General features: G+C 43.7%; 1 protein-coding gene across 6 annotated transcripts in view; it reads right to left on the reverse strand.

Moving 5' to 3' along the window:
* syt1a (synaptotagmin Ia) overlaps positions 1–21,437 on the reverse strand; it is an 83,973-nt gene that overhangs the window by 7,672 nt on the left and 54,864 nt on the right. For 2 of the 6 annotated variants that reach the window (XM_057853777.1, XM_057853776.1), the window contains 6 exons: positions 18,132–18,324; positions 12,093–12,265; positions 8,325–8,450; positions 1,978–2,145; positions 1,406–1,573; positions 548–665 (listed from right to left, as the gene is read on the reverse strand). In XM_057853777.1, the coding sequence (XP_057709760.1) occupies positions 548–665; positions 1,406–1,573; positions 1,978–2,145; positions 8,325–8,450; positions 12,093–12,265; positions 18,132–18,309 (931 nt within the window). In that variant the 5' untranslated portion in view covers positions 18,310–18,324. Of the gene's footprint in view, positions 1–547; positions 666–1,405; positions 1,574–1,977; positions 2,146–8,324; positions 8,451–12,092; positions 12,266–18,131; positions 18,329–21,437 lie in introns of all 6 variants that reach the window. The other 4 variants (XM_057853778.1, XM_057853775.1, XM_057853780.1 and 1 more) reach the window with 3 other exon arrangements.

The following is a 21,437-nucleotide window of genomic DNA, read 5'->3' on the forward strand; positions in this document are numbered from 1 at the left end:
AAGTCACATGACTCAGGCGCGTGCCTGTGTCACCCGCGGGCGCAGCGCGACCAATCCAAAGTGACGCGAGGGCTAGCTAAGATGACAGGCGTTCTATTTTTACCCTCCTTTGATGTTCATTGGGCAAAGCGACAAACTCCCAGCACGCCGCGCACCCCCCTCTACCCCCGTAATAATCCGCCGCTCGTCGCCCGTGCGTAAAAATGCCAGCGATAACAAGCGGCGGTAAAACGCCGAGGAGATGAGCTCCAGCGAGCCGGCGATACGGTCCCGCTCGCATTCTCCTCGTTCTGCTCAGGTGTGTTTTCCTCGCAAGAGGCCGCGCCGCGACACATTTAACGCTTCGACTGTCGAGTGCTTGTCGAGTGGTCGGATAAACGCCGGATTTTCTCGCCGTCGGCGCGAAAGGGGCATCCTGATCACCGTCACGGCAGCCAATGATTGAAGAAATCCATGACAATTTCTCTATCTTAGAGCAGAAATTCAAATAAAGTCTAGCAATTTTTGGGCTGGACTCAGTTCTTCATTTTCCAAAACAGAAACTCACCTGACAGTCCGCCCACGTCCATCTTCTTCAGGTTTTTGGCCTCCAGGACCACCACGGTTAGCTTGCCGGCGGTGGGCACGTAGCGCAGGGAGAAGCAAATGTCGCCCAGTTTTTCTTGCTGCGTGATAAAAAATGCAAGTCCAGTAAATTAGCGGTGACATTTTTCTGTCGTAAATAAAGGTCGGGAAATACCGTCATTACGTCGCGAGACGTTTATTGCCTCGGTATGAGCTGCAGCTGGCAACTTTGCCTATTTGTAATGAACGCGCAGACATCATCAATCAATTCCGCGTCAACATTTAGCAGCTAATGGCGACGCCGCAGAGCAGAACCGTGATCGAGATGAAGCGAAGCCCCTTGACAAAAAATAGGAGTCGGCGCTCATTTCACAACATTTCATTTCCCCGCGAGAAAAAGTCTAACAAGCCAAAGCTCGGCTCCATTAAATGCCGTCATTAGCTCCATGCTAATTGAAATGAATTGATTCCATTACAAAGCATTTCATTAGGAAGTCGTGTTGGCGGAACATACGATTCGCAGAAAAAGGGGGAAACTGGAGATCCGCACACGCTGGATTGGTGGCCAGCCAATCGCAAAGACTGACAAACCGTCAGAGATTCAAACCCGGAACCTCGGAACCACGAGGCAAACGTGGTGCCGGCCTCCACCTTAAAACCGCGTCGGCCCGGTCGCCCCGCTCTGTCGCAATTAACCTTTAAACGCAGCGGCGGTGGGGCTAAGAAGCAGGTTGCCGTAGCAACGCGCGAGGGTGCGCCATGACATTTAGCGTGAAAATGGAATCTCCTCAACTGTTGCCGGGTATTAATTGAAGGGGAAGCCGGAACGTTTAGCGCTCACCTCCTCCTTCTCGGCGCTCTGCAAGTCTCGCCACTCCTCGGTGATGTGGCTGAAGTCCACCTTATTCATGGGCACCTTGATGTCGCCGATGGCGTCGTGCTTGGAGAAGCGGTCAAAGTCGTACACCGTCATGACCAGCGTCTTACCGCCCAGCTCCACGTAGGGAACCTGAGTGCAAAATTCAATCTTGTAACCGAGACCGGACATTTAACGGGTTAAAATAAGATGGCAAGGTAAGCCTTGCCGCTCTACAGGCAAGCAAAATGTCTTTGCTCATTCGCTCCCATTGATGGTGATAGACATCCAATCAGCCGGCTGCCGCCAGCAGCTCCCAGTCCAGAAGGATCGGATGTCTATCACCGTCATAGGCATCCGATAACTTCATCAACTAAGACGATACTGTAACTGCGGGTGGGCGCAAAGTTTGGCGAAATCCTCGCATCCGTGACGGCACAGGCTCAGCATCTGCCGCACGAGCGTGTGATCTTTTTTGTCAGGAGCTTGTTAACGGGCCAGCTGGCCGCTGTCGGCGCACCTTACCCAGCATACAAATGCGCCGCGGGGAACGTTACCTTGAAGGTGAACTGCTCGTTGAAGGTGGGATTAAGGGTCTTGCGGTGGACTTTGGTCTCAAACTTCTTCTTCTTGTCGGGGAGCAGGTACACTTTGACGTACGGGTCGGAAGTGCCGCCCATGTCCATGGCGGGAAGCTCGGCCGCCTGGATGATTCCCACCATGAGCTGACAAGAGGAGAAGACATTTTTTCATCTCGGGCGGTGACGGAAACACCCTCTGGACGAAGACTCATTCAGTTTCCGCATGTATCAAATTCATATTCTCAATGAACACAAATTGAAACGGTCCATTCCGGTGCCTCGCAAAAAGACACCGTTTTTACCAGTGAATTGTACAAAAACAAAAAATAGACAATTCGGTTTCATTGGTGATTATTATTCAACATTGGGACAAGCACGACAGCTCAACTGATATGTGCCTTTGTGGGGCATGGCCTAGTGTCAATCAAAAAAATAATGACTATTTAGATTCTTTGGACAACGTGACAATATTTGCCAATATTACATAGTTTGCCGTGACTCAATTCAACCTTTAATGGGCGTGGCTTCGTAAGTGACATCAGGAAAGTGAGTGTGTTTGAGCGTGTTTTTGAGATAGGTAACAACTTTTTTCCCAAAATCATCAATATTTAACTAATAAAAGGCTTGAACTACTTCAGTTGCGTGTAATGAATCTAAAATATATAAAAGTCTAATGTTTATCAGTCCATTACAGAAAATAATGAACTTTATCATAATATGCTAATTTTTTGAGAAGGACCCGTATACGAGTTAAAGCGTTAGCTGTGGAGATCAAAGCTACGTACTTTAAGTGAAATGACTAGCTTTAAAGAATCTTTAACTTTTGAAAATCGTTTAAAGCTCACATTAAACAAACCTGCAGAACGGCCTTCTTTCACCTGCGCAACATAGCCAAAATTAGAAATATTTGATCTAAAAACGATGCAGAAAAATTAATTCACGCGTTCGTTACATCGAGATTGGATTACTGTAACTCCCTACTTGCAGCTTGTCCTAAAAGTTCTCTAAAAGGTCTTCAGCTAGTCCAAAACGCAGCAGCAAGACTTTTAACAGGAACCAATAGAAGAGAGCACATCACCCCTGTGCTCCAGGCCCTTCACTGGCTTATAGTCGAGTTTAGAATTATATTTAAAATCCTCCTTCTTACATTTAAGACCATTAATGGGTTGGGGCCATCTTATCTCACCAATGCTCTGGTTCCATACCGCCCCAACAGAACACTCCGCTCTCAGAATGCAGGTCTACTGGTAGTTCCCAGGGTTTCTAAAAGTAGAGCCTTTAGCCACCAAGCCCCCGTTTTATGGAATCAGCTTCCAGCTAATATTCAAGAAGCCGAGACAGTCTGCACATTTAAGATTAGATTAAAAACGTTCCTATTCGACAAAGCTTATGGTCAAGCTAGTTGAAGTCAGAGTAGACTAAGAGTTTAGTCTAAGCTGCACTAGAAGCTATAATGCTGGGGGAAGTACAGCCACTGAGTTCTATCTTCTTTTTCTCACTCTACCTACCACTTGTCTTACTTTATTTCTATTTTCCAATGTTAATATCTACTTGTCTAGTCTCTTCATCACTAGTCACCCGGTGTCCCCTTTCCCCCCTCCCCTCTGGGGAGGGGCTATTTTTCAGCTGCAGCCTCCTGACTGTCCGGACCCCTGGCTGGATGGACGTCCTCGTTGCTACCCCCATCTCATCTGGCTAGATGGACCTCTTCTTGTTCCTTTACTCCACTGCATCTTTACGGACTGTAACTTCGCCTGCTAATTTCCATTAGCAGTCCTGGTGCTTCCTGTCTATCCGTCCTGGGAGTGGATCTCTCCTGACTGTGGTACTCCCTAAGGCTTCTTATTTTCTCCCAAAGACTCTGGAGTTTTTGGAGTTTTTCCTTCCCGACATGGAAAGTCTAAGGCTGGGGGGTGCCCAGGACTTGAACTTTATTTATTCATCTTTGTTGCTTCATTTGCTGTTTCTGATTGTGTATCATATTGCCTCTGCAAAGCCCTTTGAGACAACCTTGTTGTGATTTAGGGCTACACAAATAAAATGGAATTGAAAATATATAGTTTGAAAAGGTTTTTAAAGTACATTGGTTGGTTAATCAAGTCTAGCTATGTCACAGTTTTTCCAACCATCGTGAGGTTGGGGTGTTTTTCGTACTAGCAGCTTGTGTCGGCCCTTAGACGAGGCCGATAATTGTCAAGTGCGCCCGGCGGTCGGTTGGATTGACCTGCCAGTCATCGCCCCCGCGAGAGGCGACCAAGCTGCTTTGTCAATCAACTTCCCATCAGGCGGTCATCAAGATCCTGGAAGCCTACCAGGGTGGAAAAAGAAAGGGGAGGTGGGGCGATCTGATGTGAAAATCAATCCCGGAGCTTTTTTAGCGGCCTTCCGACAAACCTGAGCGTAATTAGCATGTACTGGCGTGGTGGCGTCGGGGTGATTTTAAATCCCGTCATTGAAAAAGCAGCAAAAACCAACAAGGCGTGACCTTGGCGCGCACCGCTTGTAATCACACCTGTCACACGTGGCCCTGTTTGCACATCTGCCGCCGTGTTTGCGCTGCTCTTCAGTCCGCCGCGCGCTTCAGTTTGACTAGCTTAACTGCACCGGGGCTCCACCGCGACCAATCACTCCTACATCCAACGCAGACCGATAAAATCCTTGGAAACAAATTTACTGTAACTCTACTCCAAAAACTCGGTTGAGACTGTGTGGGTGCTGTCAACATAACCGGAGCATATCTTAAACCGAGGTAATTCTACGTCGTCTAGATCTAGTTCATCTCTAAAATGTCATTTTCGACCGCACGCGACGGGTTCTTTGTGCTCCATTTGCGTTGTTTGCGCGATCTTTCCTCTCATTAACTCCGAATCCGGCGGGCGGCAATATTTGGGTCGACTGACAAGAAGAGAAATGGGAAGTTTATCGAGTCCCCTCCGGATACACGCGAGGAGCTCAGAAAGCAATCGCCCGCGTCCATCGGGTGTTTGGCGAAAATTGCCCGAGGATTAAGAGGGAAGCCTTCCCGCGGTGCCTGAAAGCGACGGCGATAAACACCTGCCTCCTCCTCCTCGCCGGCCATTGTCACGCGCCGTCCCTTCATTCCGCTTTAGCCGCACCGCGCCGCGCCGCGCCGCGCTTATTAGCGGCACAATCACAGAGTGCTATTTTAATATGATATTGTCCATATGAAAAGCCCTTTTGGAGACGGCGTTCCATAATTTGTCATTTTGAAAGTAATCCTTGACTGAGCACTAATGGTGTGTGTTCCTTTGACTTTTACAAGTGTCATTAAGCATTCGGCGCCGTTTCACTTGAGCGCTGACAAAGGCCACCCGTGAAAAGTCATCATTACGTAAAAGAAATGAAGACACGCCGATTTAAAATTGTTTCCTGCTGTGAAAAGTAGGAGTGGGAACCTCTTGGTACCTCACGATATGATTTGCGACACAAAGCTCACGATAACGATGATCTGACGACATGGCGATACAACGATTATCGATACACTGATCAGGAAATCATTCTAGGATATTCTACAAACAACTAATAAACAGAAAAACAAGCTTCTGCTGTGAATTGGAATAAGTACATCACTAGTAGACGTCCAATCCGTTTGAAGTGGGAGGGATGGCAGCGAATGAACGAATGTTCTATGGCCGTCAGTGGCAGCCAATGCCAGGCAATGAGGTCATTTTGGGCCATTTAAGGTCATTTACCTGTTGATGATCAGTTAATTCCTGTTGATTTTGGGGTATTTTATGGGTCACTTCCTGTTTATTTTGAGTTACAGAACAGGAAGTGACCTGGGAATTACCCAAATGAACAGGCAGTGACCCAAACTCAACAGGAAATGACCTGTAAATCGGACAGAATGACTGTGAATGCTCTGGTTTATAATGAACGAACGTTCCCAGTCTAAATGGATTGGGCATTCTGCACCGTCAATGCGGCTTTAGAGTTCACTGAGACACTATTATGGTGGAAGATTTTGGTACCAATATGTTGGTTCCTTTTTATTTTGTTCGACATTGACACCTGTTTGAAACGTTATCTCGATTCTTGGCAGGAGCATACCGATAACCTTTTGGGATACAAAGTATCACGATATATCACCGTTTCGATATTTTATCACACCCCTAGTGAAAAGAGCCAGAAAGAAGGATTTTAGTAGGTTTCGTTTCCTTCGAGTTGTCAGAGAAAAAAAAAAAAAAAATCAAGAAAGTGTCTTGAAAATACGTTCCTTGTAGCAAAATCAGCTTGCATATCTTACTCAAATTACCTGAAGTGTGATTTTTTTTTTTTTTTTTTGGACTAGAAACTAGAGGTAAAACTGATTTCTTTGTAGCGAATGCTTCAAGACTGACCGCTTTTCCAGGTAGGATCATTGGAAAGACAGCGCATTCCTTCTACTTGGGTAAAGCTAGATAAGATAGAGCATCGTCCGTCATTCTGAAGGCACTATAAAGAACACTGTAAGAAACTGACATTGCTCGTTTGACGAAGTGCTTCTCTCCAGATGCAGCCTCGCCCTTCAGGGATTAAGGTTTAGATTGAAGATTAGCCAGAGACGGATCTGGAGGTTGCCATGAAAACATTGCCTTACAGACAATAGATATTGGACGTTTTATAGTCTCCAAGGATTTACCGGCTGTACATCCATACTAGTTCTTTGCAGAATGCCATTCTAAAGTTTCTTTCGAGACAAAATATAAGGCATCTGAGCTAATTGCGCCGTCGTCAGCTGCGCTCCTACCGAGGGAGCGCGTCGGTCCCGTCGGGGCGGGACGGCGTGTTCAGTCAGCGCATCTCTTATCTGTCACACAACATCTGGACAGCTGATGTCGGTCCTGCATCGTCTGCTTTTTAAAAGTCATCCGGCGGAACCGAATAAAGCAGATGGAGATCTGCCGGGGGGGATGCGTTCCGATCGGGCGGAAATAAACCGAAATACCAGGCCGACCGGAACGCCGGGGATTTCTGCGACCGAGCGCCAACACTTCATCTCACTATAAGGGAAACATACCTGACGATAATACATATTTGGGGAGAAACGCCATCTGATATAACACTAGGTCATGATGATAATTGGTTCTTGAGTTACTACAACTCAATATCATGACTAGGAATGTCCCGATCCAGGTTTTTGCACTTCCGATCCGATACTGGCCGATACCGATACTGGCCTATCTACGCATGTATTAAAGTTTTAAAGTTATTTAGCCTCCTTACTTAGTTGTCAGACTCATGTTGAAAAGGGTTTTAGTACTCTCGATAACAACTAGCCAGCTGAATTAGGTGAGTTTGAATAACATACAATGGTTGGTAACAAGAAACTGAACTGTTTATTCAGTGATAAACACCAAAACATGATAAATAACAAACAGAAATGGCATATTCAGTCAGTAAAACGTGCAAATAATATTGTAAACTGTCTTAAAAAGCAAAACACACAAACAACCTCAGTGGAAAATAAACTATTAACTCAGCATCAGTTCTTTGCTCTTGAACAACTGTACCAAGGCTTTAAAAAACTAAGTGCAAATAATACCATTTTAAACCAAAAATGGTTTCTACTCCCCAATCCTCTCCACACTTCGTTGCTCCATCTATTCTACACACTTCGTTCAGCTGTTTGACCTGGATGCAGTCCCAGCATGATGGTGAGATTTTTTTTTACAAAGACAAGCATTTCAAGATGCTAAGGTGACAGCTGACATTTTTACCGATTAATTTGTAATTTACATTGCAGTCCCAATGTAGGAGATACCATGGAGGTAAATTGGGTGACGGTAATGCTAGTGTGCTGAAAGTGTGCCGTAAAATGCAGACCGGATTTTAGGGAAACCAAAGCAAAAACTGGAGTGGATTATGTAAATCGGATCTCCCAAAAAACTGAATCGGGAGTCTGGATCGGAATTTTTCCGTGTCGGCCGATACCGATGCACATTTTTTTGCGCATATCGGCAGTCGATCCGATCCAAATATCGGATCGGGAAAACCCTAATCATGACTCCAAAAAATAGTCGGTAACATTTTCAGTACTACATTAATATTCAACATTTTAGAAACTCCTTCAGTGCCATTGACTGCACGAGACGTCCAACCCGCGCCTTCAAAGGCAGCCAATGAGTTGACGAGTAAAATGCAAAACTATTATCGTTGGTACTATTAATCGGGCAAACTCAAGTTCACCCCATAACATGACATTTAACAGCAACTAACCGAGTATCGATACTCGGCGACGCCCCGGTTTGGATAATACTTACGACGACAACACCAGACAAACGACGGCACGAGCTAGCTAGGGGAAGATCGGGGGCTCTCACCGTGTTCTCGGTGAAATTGTAATCCAGCGAGTACTGTAATTTGCCCAGTTTCTGCTCCTCCTTGGGCTCGGCCTCTTTCTCCGTTTCGGTCAGGCCTGTCTCGGCGTCCTCCTCATCCTTCAAGGCCTGGAGGAGACACCCACCAAGAGTCAGTGCCGCCTGAGTGCCGCCCGGGCGCCGGCGCCGCTCCCCCTTCCGCCGGCTGGGCGGAACCGCTCCTGCGAAGGCTGCCGCTTGTTTTATGACGTGGGAAGGGAGGAGGAAGGGGAAGCAAGCACTAAAAGACACGGCAGTTAACACGGGTACATGCTCCGAGATGCACTAAAACCTCGCTCCCTTGATGGCGCGTCTGGAGGAAAGATCACAGGATGGCATCGGAGATGAGAGCGATGGGCAGGCATTGAGAAGAAAGAGCACAAAAGATGGAGACAAACACACACACAGAAGAAGAAGAAGAAGAAGAAGAAGAGAATCTTCTGGAAAAAGATCACAGTTGCCTTGGTGTCAGTTCAAGTCAGATCAACTCTTTTCTAGCCAGTAGCCTGGGTGGGGGATGGCAGGGTGGGGGGTGCCGGGTTAGCGGGAGGTGGTGGTGATCATGGCGGTGAGGGAAGTTGGTCTACAACATGCGATTGAAGAGGCTCAAAAGTCATTCAAATCAGCATCAAAAGTTGCCGTCCAAGAGGGTTCTCTTTTTGGGTTGCTCGTTTGGCATGCACAGCATTCTCTGTGAAGCTCCCGTGTCACCCCTAACTAAAAATTGTCACTCTCAAACATCATCGGCAGCATCACCGAATGAGCAGAGGTCCTCAATTGTTCAGTTTGCAACTTGATTTGCCCATTTTCTTTCATTTTTATCATTTTTTTTTTTTTACCTATTTCACATTTTATTTATCTTGCTAGCAAAAAAAAATATCAATGATGGACTTAACATTCGTGAGTGGTTACGTTTAAAACTAAATATGAGTTGTTGTTTTTTTAATAGTTGCAAATAGGTTTGTAATTATCGAGTTACTAAATGACTTTTTTACCCAATTTTTGGGCACTTTCTGTGTTTGTTCACTTTTCTCCAAATCATCAGAGGTTTGCAAGCGGGGGTGCGTGCGAGGCAGACAAGCGTTGATGGACTACAAAACACGTAAATATGAATCATTTCGTTCGGTTACGTACATGACAACTTTTATGACAAATTTTTCTTTAGCTTTAAACAAACTTATTTGCATTTTTCAATCTTTTAATCCCTCTCAAAAAGGGATTCTGGTTTCCCGCAAGACACGTTCTCCAAGTTTTGGAATTGAGGACCCCTGCCCTAAAGATTGTTCGCTATCCACCCCCCTACCCCAAGCTCCTCTCTTATGCCAATGCGCGATCCAAGCGTCATGCTAGCAAAGTACCCCTTGTTTTTAGTCAATCGGCCAGTCCGCTCCAGTGAAAGCAAAAGGCCGAGCAACACTGATTGGTGTCCCTTTTCAAAAATCAACTCCAATTGATTTGGCTCTGAAGTGGCCTTGAACGATGGGAAAACTCGGCAACCCATCGGTGTCGCTCGGTCCCGTCTTATCATACTCGCGTGTGTATATATATGTGCATATGCAGCGTGTACGCACATATATACAGTACAGTAGAAATACGGTATGCATAGTTACATCTATTTGGGCTCAACGGGAGTTAGGTTGTCGTCAAGAGGCTATTAGAAAACGATCAAAACATCAGAGCAGCAGGCTTAAGAAAATCCAACAGCAATTGGGAAACCTACCGCCAGCGACCATCCCGCACAGTCATCAGACACAACACAGATAAGGAGGACATAGAAGGAAGAAACACAAATTAAAACAACCACACACAGGAGTCAACAGGAGCAACATCGCGAGAAATGATCGGACGGCGCCAGGCGTCCGATCCGTTTCGACCGCTCCCAGTCAAAACAGATGGGATGTCTATCGCCGTCAATGGCGGCCAATGCCGTAAAAGTCAAGCTTAATTGACCAGATTTGTATTTAGCATTAGCGCATTGTTAACTTAAGTCGTTTTGAATCGGTGTTGTCATTTCTCGGAGTGCTTGCCGCTTCATTACCTCATTAGGTCCTCATTAGACAAAAAAAAAAAAAGAAAGAAAAGAAAAAAAAAGAAATGACAAAATAATCACTTGAATCATTTTAAAATCATAATAAAATCGCTCAACTATGGAAAAAAAAAAGGCAACCGTTTTATGAACATGTTATGAGGAGTTCAGAATAATAGCATTTGGGAGAGCAGGTCTCACAAAAAGTGAAGGGAATCAGTGGCTTTGTGATGGAAGATTATATAGATTTATTTTTTTAAATGTAGAAGGAAAAAGATTATATTTACGACTACATATATCAGATTTTCCGCACTATAAGGCACACCTAAAAGCCTTCAATTTTGTCATTTTTTTCTTATAATTCAATGTGCCTTGGGCAGGAGTGGTGCAGTTTGTAACTTGAGTTGTCCTGGAACTGAAGGATCAGCGGTTCGATTCCCAGCTATGACTGTCCACGTCAAAGTGCCCTTGGGCAAGGCACTGAACCCTAATTTCCCCCCAAACGGGTGTGTGAAAGCGTGCTAATGTTAAGAGTTTTGGGCACTGTAACAATGTAGATAAAGGTGCTATACACCGTATTGGCCCGCATATAAGACCGTGTTTTTTGCATTGAAATAAGACTGAAAAAAAGAGTCATCTTATATTTGCGGTCTAGACATTATACCCATTCACAACGCTAGATGGCGCCTGATATCATTGAAGCGATGTTCTGTCATGACAGATCTCAGCTACTCTCAAGTTGAACCAGTTTGCATTATTTCATTGCAATGTTTTTCCTTATTCAGATTTGTTTCAACACTAGTTACAGTTAGACTTCACTTTGATGGTTAATGCAGTTATGGCAGTTTTGTTGTGTTATCACAATAGATTGGTTTATTTTACATTTCAAAATCCAGAAGCCTTTCATTTATGAATGCGATTGCACTTTACATATTTAAATGTTCAGATAATAAGATTTGAATGAGGCAAAATAACATGCTTTTTCTCTCAAATATATTGTTATAATCATGTTTCAGATGTAGTATAAGTATTTTCTGTATAAGAAATTAATTTGGTGTTCAAAAAGTCTCTTTTCAAACTTCAGTCTTGAAAAAGAGGGGGTCGTGTTCTAATCAGGGCTGTCTTATATTCGGGCCAATACGGTAAGTACTCTCCATTTACCATCCATTTACCTTATAAACGGATCAATATTGGTTAATCATGGCATGACATTCCCTTTAGCACAGCACCATCTAGTGGATGTGTAACACAATCCCAACCACCACTACTACTACTACTACTACTACTGCACCTTATAATGCGGGGGCGCCCTATATATGAAACCAGTTTTTAAAAATGCCATTCAATGAAGGCGTGCCTTACACTCCGATGCGCCTTATAGTGCGGAAAACATGGTCGTTATTATTCATGTAATCAAAGATGAAATATTCATAATAAAATAGTTTTCTTTCATAACAAAATGAAACAGACATATTTATCTATTTTAAATTAAAAAAGCCAATGATTCATTGGTTGTGATGACAGTTCCGAAGCGCCTCCAAACTTTTATGACGAAATCTATTTTGGCACTTTACATAAATTGTCACTAAATGTCATCATTTCGTCATTTGAAGAGGAATTTTGAGCTATTATTCTGAGCGACAGAAGCAGACGCTGTAAGCAAAGGTGTCGTCACTTCTAGTCAAATTTGAACCGCGGGCCGTTACCTCGGTTTTGCCTCCGTCCTTGACGTCCTTCATGTTGATGGCATTTTTGCCTTTATCCTTGCCCTTCTTCTTGTTCTTCTTCTTGAATATCCACTTTTTGCAGACGCAGAAGCAGCAGGCCAGCACCAAGATGATTGCCACGAAGGCGATGGACACGATGGCCCACGACGGCACTGCGGGGAGGGCAAACGACAGATCCAAACGGTTCTGGTGGTGATGTGATTAACGTCGCTGGTGAAACGCGTGCACCCGGACTACGAATGGAGCATATTGATGGTTTTAGAGTTGGCAACGGCATTTTTATCTCATTGGGTGACAACGACGCCGCTATACGTCCTCTCCATTTTCACCTGGGATGATGTACAGTCCCTGACAAAAGTCTTGTCGCTTATCCATTTTGTTTAAAAAATTGCTAATAACCTGACTTTTAATGATTCAATTGGTTTCAGAAATGGTTCATATGAAAGCTAAGACTCTCCCAAATGATGTTGAATGTACAAAATAATATTTGTTCCGCTGAAAAAAGATTGATCATTTAATGAAGACGTAAAGGTCAAATTTTGGCAAGACAAAAGTTTTGTCGCCTACAGAAAGTAGTGTGAAAATTGAACAAAAAATATACTTCAAATACAAAAATATGTTACATAACATAAGCGAATTAAGTAGCGGTCCTGTGAGATCCAAATTTCATATTTTGTATGACTTCCATGGGCTTCGGCAAGGATTCATACAATTTATTGATGAAGTCATCAGGAACATCAAAGAAAGCAGTTTTGCATGCCTCCCAGAGTTCATCAACATTTTTGGGTTTCGTCTTCCATGCTTCCTTTTTCGTCCTACCCCAGACATGCTCAATGATCTTCATGTCTGGTGACTGGGCTGGCCAGTCCTGGAGGATCTTGATCTTCTTTGCCTTGAGGAACTTTGTGGTAGAGATTGAAGTATGCGATGGAGCACCATCCTGCTGCAGAATTTGTCCCTTTTTAAGGTTAGGAATGTAAGAGGCAGCTAAGATTTGTTGATATTTCAGACTATTAATGAATAAAGCAGTATTTTCAAAATAGCAAAAGGTTCACATACTTTTACGACCCACTGTACCCACTGGCTGAATATTTACAGCTGAGGTTACACATGGCCAAAAACTGTCCGATTAAAATTTCTCTTAATTGCTACGGAAAAATCTCAAGCTATTCACAGCTCGGAATCAGACTTTTTCTTAACGTTTGTCCCCGTGCCGACAAGCAGTTGGTAGTGGTATTAACTGGGTTTTATTATGAACTGTTGAATTTAAGCAAAAATAGCAAAAGGTTGACATACTTTTATGACCCACTGTATTTTTACAGCTTATGTAATACATAGCCAAAAACTGTCCAATTAAAATTTCTCTTAATTGCTAATGGAAAAATCTCAAGCTATTCACAGCTCGGAATCAGACTTTTTCTTAACGTTTGTCCCAGTGCCGATAAGCAGTTGAAGGGCTTAGCAAATCCCGCCTTTTATTCCCGCAGCTCTCTCGTGCCATTTTTCTCTGGAGAGACGACACTCGCACAATGTCGTTAATTAGGGGACGCTTTTATTGCTTTCCGGGACTCGGGCTGGCTTTAATTAAGGAACACCCAAGTGCTTTTCATTGGCCGTCGTGCGGCCGATGAGGACGATAAGCGGAGTCGGCGATAACGCCGCTCCGCTAGCAGAATTAGCATGTCACGTGTTGAAAACGGAGCTTCAAGTCCTAGCAAAAAAAACGTATTTGTTGTGATGCCGACTTTTGTTTTTCTCCAGAAGAAAGAGCTTATTGATTTTTGTCAACAGGCCATTGATCCTTGCGCAGTAGCCACTCACCGCTCATCTCTTAAAAAAAGAACTCCCAGAAAAATACACTTTTCTTCTTTTGTGCTTCAACTGACAAAAGCAACACATTATTTTTTTTTAAGTGTATTTTTTTTGCTCACTGGTCACGTTTATATGCATTCAATAAACCTTTCCAAATGGTCTTTTTTAGCAGTAGTTGCACAATCAAAAGGCTGAATATGCTCACATTCGTGTTGGGTTAAGAATACATTGTATCAGCATTTTATCTGTTCACCGTTTATTTAACTGTGTGAAGGAATTAGTACCTTTTCTCGTAGGCACCGTCTAACTCTTTGCATCATTCTAACACACTTAATATAATCAATCAGGGAATAGTATTGTTTCTCGCATTTACTGCTTGACTGTTTGTATTCCTCTAACACACCCAATATAAAATTAATAGCACTTACACCATAGTTTCAGAAAAACAAGCAGAATATAGGGCATAAGAGACACATGACGCCTTCTTATCACGGAAGCCCAACGTGTGCGTCATGCAACTGACTGATCACGATTGACGCACCGACTCTCGCAATCAGTTCTCCCGGAAGGTCCAGAACAAATGGCGGGACACCCTGTCCCAAAACAAGGAACACCGGAGAACGCTCGATATCCAACTGATAACACGACTGACAAGACTCCAAGAGCCCCTTTGACGCTGAGGTGGCAAAATCCACAACCCTCGCTGCCCTGACAACAGTAACTCCTGAATCTTCCAGTCCAATCCACAAACAGACAATAATCTTAAACAAGCACACCCTTCTTCCACAGCCCGCCCAGCGAGAGTCTTCAAAAGACTGAATGTTTAACGAAGCGTTTTCATTTTTTTCTGGGGAACCTTTTGTTGACGTGTGATAGGGTGACCTTGCCTCCCCGCCTGAGTGTTTCTTTTTTGCCTTGCCCTTTTGATCGCTTTCGACCTGAATAAATTGTAAACTTGTTTTCGGTGAGCCTTCTTTAAACCTTTCAAAATTGACTCGATAGAAAGGGTTAAGACTAAGGTGAACGCGCCGAGTTTGGCCTTCTGGCCGGATTGTCGGGGTCTCGCCAGCCCGGGTCGTTGGAGCTGCACCAGCGCGGGTCCGGGGGTTTGGCTGGCGCGATTCTGGCGGTCTGGCAAGAAGGCCAGATTCCTTCAATTTTATGCAAAATAATATCCCGAAATTTCTTAAAATGGCATGAACTAGCATTTATAGTACTGTAGGTTTTTGTATCATGTCGTCAATAAACCAAGGTCACCGACTGAAAGTAAAAGAGCTTAACGTTGTTAAATATCTCAAAACTGCCATCCATCGTCAGCAAAATTGATGTGACCGTGCAAAATGACAATCAAAGTTATGTGAAATTGGCACAAGAAGTGATTCGTACGAGGACCGAATACACAAACACACAGCGGGGGGCTCGAAACAGTCACATTAGTGTGGCATATTAAATGAATGTCAGAATCGTGCCGCCGTAATTCGGTCTTCACTATCTCTCCCAGGTGCATCCTGGGTAATTTGTTTCAAGGTACTAAGGGTTAAGACTAAGGTGAATGCGTGGAGTTCGGCCTTCTGGCCAGATTGTCAGGATCTCACCGGCCCGGGTCTTTGGAGCTGCGCCAGCGCGGGTCCAGCAGTTCGGCTGGCACGATTACAGCAGTCTGGCTGGAAGGTCATATTCCTTCATTTGTCAAAGCCAAGAGAAATGAATTGGATGTCTAACACCGTCAGTGGCAGTGAACAATACACGTACATTTAGTATGAAAACCGAGGAAAGATTTTGGGTAGAAGATAAAGAATATGTGCTTATAAATATATTGCTCTGCTGTTTGCTTACACATTGGCTGTCTATTGCCGTCAACGGCACTGAAACAAGATCATTCCTTGCCAGCCTAGTTGTTTTAAAGCGCACTACTCTAATGCGGCGGCCTCCTGTTGGGTCAATTAACCTTCGCCTTGTTACGGCAGTGCGTGTTGAAGGAAAGGCGGCGGCGGGGAGCGTGACACGGCGTACATTCCTCCCCCAAAATAAAAGGAAGATACGGCAAATAATACATTTCAAACGAGCTAATTTGCGTGGCGTTTCTCCGTGGAATTGCATTGTTTCACCGTGAATACTATCAAACGCTCTACACCTCGGCACAATCACCAGGAACGTGTTCTATTATTAGCGCTTTAAATGCCTGGAATTCAAAAGGCACTTGTAGCCCAGTGTGGGGATGCCTTGTGGTCCGGTATATTTATGCAAATGAATGAGTTGCCGATTAATCGTGGCTGCCCATTTGATTGTGCTCTCTTTACGAGGAAAAATCCAAGCACGGTACGCTTGTCCATTTCCTCCACCTTCACAAATGACCTCTAAAGCACGCGGCGGTGATGTTGATGGCACTTTTATTTCGGTAAACAGGCAGAAATTTCTCTGCGGGCCCTTTTAAAGGTTCGTGCGCGGCCAGCCGGCGCTGCGTGCATTTGCGGAAAATAGGGCCACTACTCTTTCACAGGAAGAGGAGCTTCTCTCCCTGCGGTGAAAATGAGTTGCTGGCTGGTGAGCCGGTGCTTGTTGCTATATTTAGCGCTCCTTCCTGATGACATGTGTGGATTTCACTTGACGATGTGTACTGCATGTGCAGGTGTCAACAAAACACCAGCGACAATGATTTGGAGTGCTGCTAAAGTGAATAAATCAGGCCATCGCTGCCAGCTCCTTCAGGTTTAAATTGATTGGACATCTATTCCGGTCAATGTGGGTTTTAAGCATAAATGTACAACTACCACAACATATACAGTGCCCTCCATAATTATTGGCACCCCTGGTTAAAATGTGTTTTTTAGCTTCTAATAATTTTTTTTATTCAAATAATATGGGACCTTAATGGAAAAAAAAGAGAAAAATCCAACCTTCAATACAAGTGCATTTATTCAGTGGGGAAAAAAATCCCACATAAAGAAAAAATTATTTGACATCAAATAATGTGTGTCACAATTATTAGCACCCCTGGTGTTAAGACTTTGTACAACCCCCTTTTGCCAACAAAACAGCACCTAATCTTCTCCTATAATGTTTCACAAGCTTGAGTTTGTGTCTGGTGAACCATTTCTGTGTAGATTTGGCCATATGTTTAGGGTCGTTGTCTTGCTGAAAGACCCAGTGACAACCCATCTTCAGCTTTCGGGCAGAGGGCAACAGATTTTGATTTCAAATATCCTGGTATTTCAAAGCATTCATGATGCCATGCACCCTAACAAGGTTCCCAGGGCCTTTGGAAGTGAAACAGCCCCACAGCATCACTGACCCACCCCCATACTTCACAGTGGGTATGAGGTGCTTTTCAGCACGTGCATCTTTCGTGGCACGCCAGACCCACTTAGAGTGTTTGTTGCCAAAAAGCTCAATCTTGGTCTCATCTGTCCCAGTTGAAGCCTGAGACCGTCCGTTTGACCGTCTGAGATACCTCTTTCTGTCTTTTCCCATCTTGTGAAACATTACAGGAAAAGATTAGGTGCTGTTTTGTTGGCAAAAGGGGGTTGTACAAAGTATTAAAACCAGGGGTGCTAATAATTGTAACACACATTATTTGATGTCAAATAATGATTCATTTATGTGGGATTTTTTTCCCCACTGAATAAATGCACTTGTATTAAAGGTTGGATTTTTCTCTTTTTTTCCATTAAGGTCCTATATTATTTGAATAAAAAAATATTAGAAGCTAAAAAACACATCTTAACCAAGTAGAGTGGGGCAAATAAGTATTCAAGTCAACCACTAATTGTGCAAGTTCTCCCACCTGAAAAGATTAGAGAGGCCTGTAATTGTCAACATGGGTAAACATCAACCATGAGAGACAGAATGTGGAAAGAAAACCCAGAAAACCACATTGTTTGATTTTTAAAGAATTTATTTGCAAATCATGGTGGAAAATAAGTATTTGGTCAATACCAAAAGTTCATCTCAATACATTCTTATGTACCCTTTGTTTGCAATAACACAGGCCAAACGTTGTGTTTGTGAATGTGATTTTCTGGGTTTTTCCACATTCTCTCATGGTTGAGGTTTACCCATGCTGACAATTACAGGCCTCTCTAATCTTTACAAGTAGGAGAATTTACACAATTAGTGGTTGACTTAATACTTGTTTGCCCCCCTGTACTCTTTTTTTTTTTTTTTAACCAATTTACATCCAAATCACAGGTATTCGGAACAACTCACGTGGGATCTTGTTGAGCTCGTTCATAAACTTGTTCTTGAGCTTTGAGAAGGCCTCGTCTTTGGGTCCGGCCCCGGGGCCTCCCGCCACGCCGGTGGTGTTGGATGAGGCCGAGGAGGAGGAGGCGGCGGCGGTGGGCGCGGGGGCCGCCGCCAGCGCTTCCCTCCGACTCTCGTTCATCTCGCCGAGCCTCCGCCAGCAAGAAAAAACAACAACAAAGATGTCAGGTTTTCATCCCTTCTTTCTCCGGACAGATGCGCGTGGGGTTTGCTTAGACGCGCCGGCATCTGCCGGCGAAGCCTGGACAAACATCCGCTGAGGCACGTGCAGTCACAACAAAGCTGCTCACCATTTGCTTAAACGGGAGATTATTTATGAGCCCCGTAATAAATGTCGGCGCCGCGTTCAGACATAATTGAAGGATTCGGGACCGAAAAGACGCCGCACTTTGTTCTTACCACTTGACAGGTTTCTTTGTGGTTAATGGCAAACAAGCAAAATTCGGAAACATCAAACTTTATAAACAAAGTACTGCCTCAAAAAATGATCAGTACCACCATCAAGGCCAACAAAATACAGTAAGGTAGAAGGTTGAAACATTCATTTAAATATAAATGAACATCAACCGTAACCAAAATAAAATATAACAAAGGTCAACAAAAAAATCGTCCCACTTGTTCTCACATAATTTTAGTTTGCTGAATCCATATGTGACCTTATTACCTTCTGTAATCTCAATTTTTTTGTGAAATGAAAAATGATTGTCAAGCAATTCTTTTCACGAAGGGACCACTTAAAAATAGCCCCAAAGTAACAATATGTAGCAAAATAATATCTGTTATGCCATGGTTTAGTCAACTGCACACAGTGGAGACCAAATATAGAGACAATGTGATACATGCAACAGAAAATAAATGGAATGATCGTTGTCGACCCCCTAGTCAAAATGGATTCCCCATCTTAGGGAAAAAAAGTGAACCCTAAATTTTTAGATTCTTTTGACCCCGTTAGAGGGCGCTTGCATAACAGGGCGTAGAATTGCATAGGGACGTGATGGGGGAAAATATGATGCCTTAACATTAGCACATTATGCCTTTGTGATGTATGATTGCTTCTGTGACCTAGATTGTAACAACTTCTATTGTTTTTCACCTTGGGTCCCATAGTTAGGAGGGAATCTCACGGGATAACTCGTTTTGCACCATAGTACGCGCTTAAGTCCTATAGTTAGTAGGGAATCTCACGAGATAACTTAAATAAACATTATACTTTAACCGCTGGGAGCCTCAACTGGGGGGGGAATCTCATACCCTTGCGAGGGGGTACCACGAGTTCGGGTGGTGCGTTTTCGTGGGGGCGGGGAGTGGCCACCCGTGTCCCCGCGTCTAAAAGTTGCCGGCAAATATCCGTCGCAAGCATACCGAGTTCTTCTCCAAGCGTGAAAGGTTTCTTAGCTTTAGCGATACGGTTCGCTCTGAGGTATGACGCTCTCAGTGCATTGGCTTTTGTTTCCCCGTTTCCTAGCTTTTAGCCACATATTATGCAGAATAAACTTGGCTGTAGGCTCCTCTTGTGGCTTAGCAGGTGGCCTTTTCCACGTAAAGAAGCTGTCCAAAGATGTCGCCGCCCGCAGCACACAGCCAACAGCAGCTAATATTACTATGTACATTGACTGGCGCTGGGCTGCTGTAATGTGCAAACACCCTAGCGATTGAAGCCAACCACTAGATGGCGACCTATACAACTCTTTACTCGGATTAGTCTATAGACTAGACAGGGATATCGATGTGTCAAGAGCCGCTGGCCAGATTGCAGTCATTATTAAAATACCATAAATTCTGGACTATAAGGCGCACCCACCAAATTTGACACAAAAACAACATTTGTTCACAGATAAGCCGCACTGGACTATAAGCCGCAGCACTCCTCATTGTATTATGGAATATTTACACCAAAAGATAGTAACCGGTAACACTTTATTTGACAGCGGCACCGTAAGACTGTCATAAGACCAAATGAACCACCATGAAGCTTTGAACCAATGGGCTGAAAAGCTTCATTGCTTTGAGAAGCTTAATTTGCCCATCACTACTCCACCTGCTGTCAGCACTGTTGTCGTCCAACATGCCTCCTAGCATGCATTGCAGCACTACAGATGTAAATAACAATCAAAATTCATGTTCTCTGCAAATTATTTCTTCAGTTACTGTTTCAGTTATTGCTAGAGATGGTATTTGGTAACTCTTTATTTGAAAGTGGCCCCATAAAACTGTCATTAGACAATCATAATTATGACATGACACTGTTATTACAATTAATGAATGCTTATACCAGATGTCATTTAGTGTTATCCGGCAAATTATCTCACTTTTGACTGGATGTTAAAGATCCGAGCTGAACATAAATGGAGATAGTGACATAGTTTGCCGGATGACACTTAATGACATCTGTCATAAGCATTCAGTAATGCCCATGATAGTGTGATGTCATAATTATGACGGTCATAAGATCAAATGAACCAACATTGCTTCAAGAAGCTTCATTTGGACATCACTGCTCCCTTGGAGAGACAGTCAACCTCTGCTGCCACCTGCCGTCAAAACTGTTGTTGTCCAAACATGCCTCATAGTATGCATTGCAGCGCTACAGATGTCAATAACAATCAAAATTCATGTTATGTGCCAATTATTTCTTCAGTTGCTGTTCAGTTGTTTCATTAATTGCTAGTTATGGTATTTGGTAACATTTATTTGACAGTCGTGCCATAAGACTGTCATAATTATGACATGACATTGCCATGAGGATTAATGAATCCTTATGACAGATGTCATTTTGTGTCATCGGCAAATTATCTCACTTTTGAATAGATTTAAAAGATCCGAGCTGGACATAAATGGAGTTAGTGACATAGTTTGCCGGATGACAATGACATCTGTCATAAGCATTCATTAATGCCCTTGATAGTGTTATAATTATAACGGTCTTATGACGCCGCTCTTGAATAAAGTGTTACCTATTAACCCAAATAAATCAACAAATAAGCCGCCCAGGATACTGATGGAGGGAAAAAAGTAGCGGCTTATAGTCCGGAATTTACGGTACTTGTTTCTCTAGCAAATGCGCCGCGGACCGATGGGGACCACTGATTTATATTCTAGTAGGGGTGCTCCAGTGTCTCCCAGACAGAAGTGGACTCATTCTTGGGATAGCGCCCCGTTTTTTTGTTTAATAAAGGGACTTCAAAATGTTTCTTTAGTAGTTTTTGGGATTAAAAAAAAAAAAAAAAAAAAGGTTTCAATCGAACACTG

The sequence above is a fragment of the Corythoichthys intestinalis genome, chromosome 13 (genome assembly GCF_030265065.1).
Source record: "Corythoichthys intestinalis isolate RoL2023-P3 chromosome 13, ASM3026506v1, whole genome shotgun sequence".
NCBI classification, from domain to species: Eukaryota; Metazoa; Chordata; class Actinopteri; order Syngnathiformes; family Syngnathidae; genus Corythoichthys; species Corythoichthys intestinalis.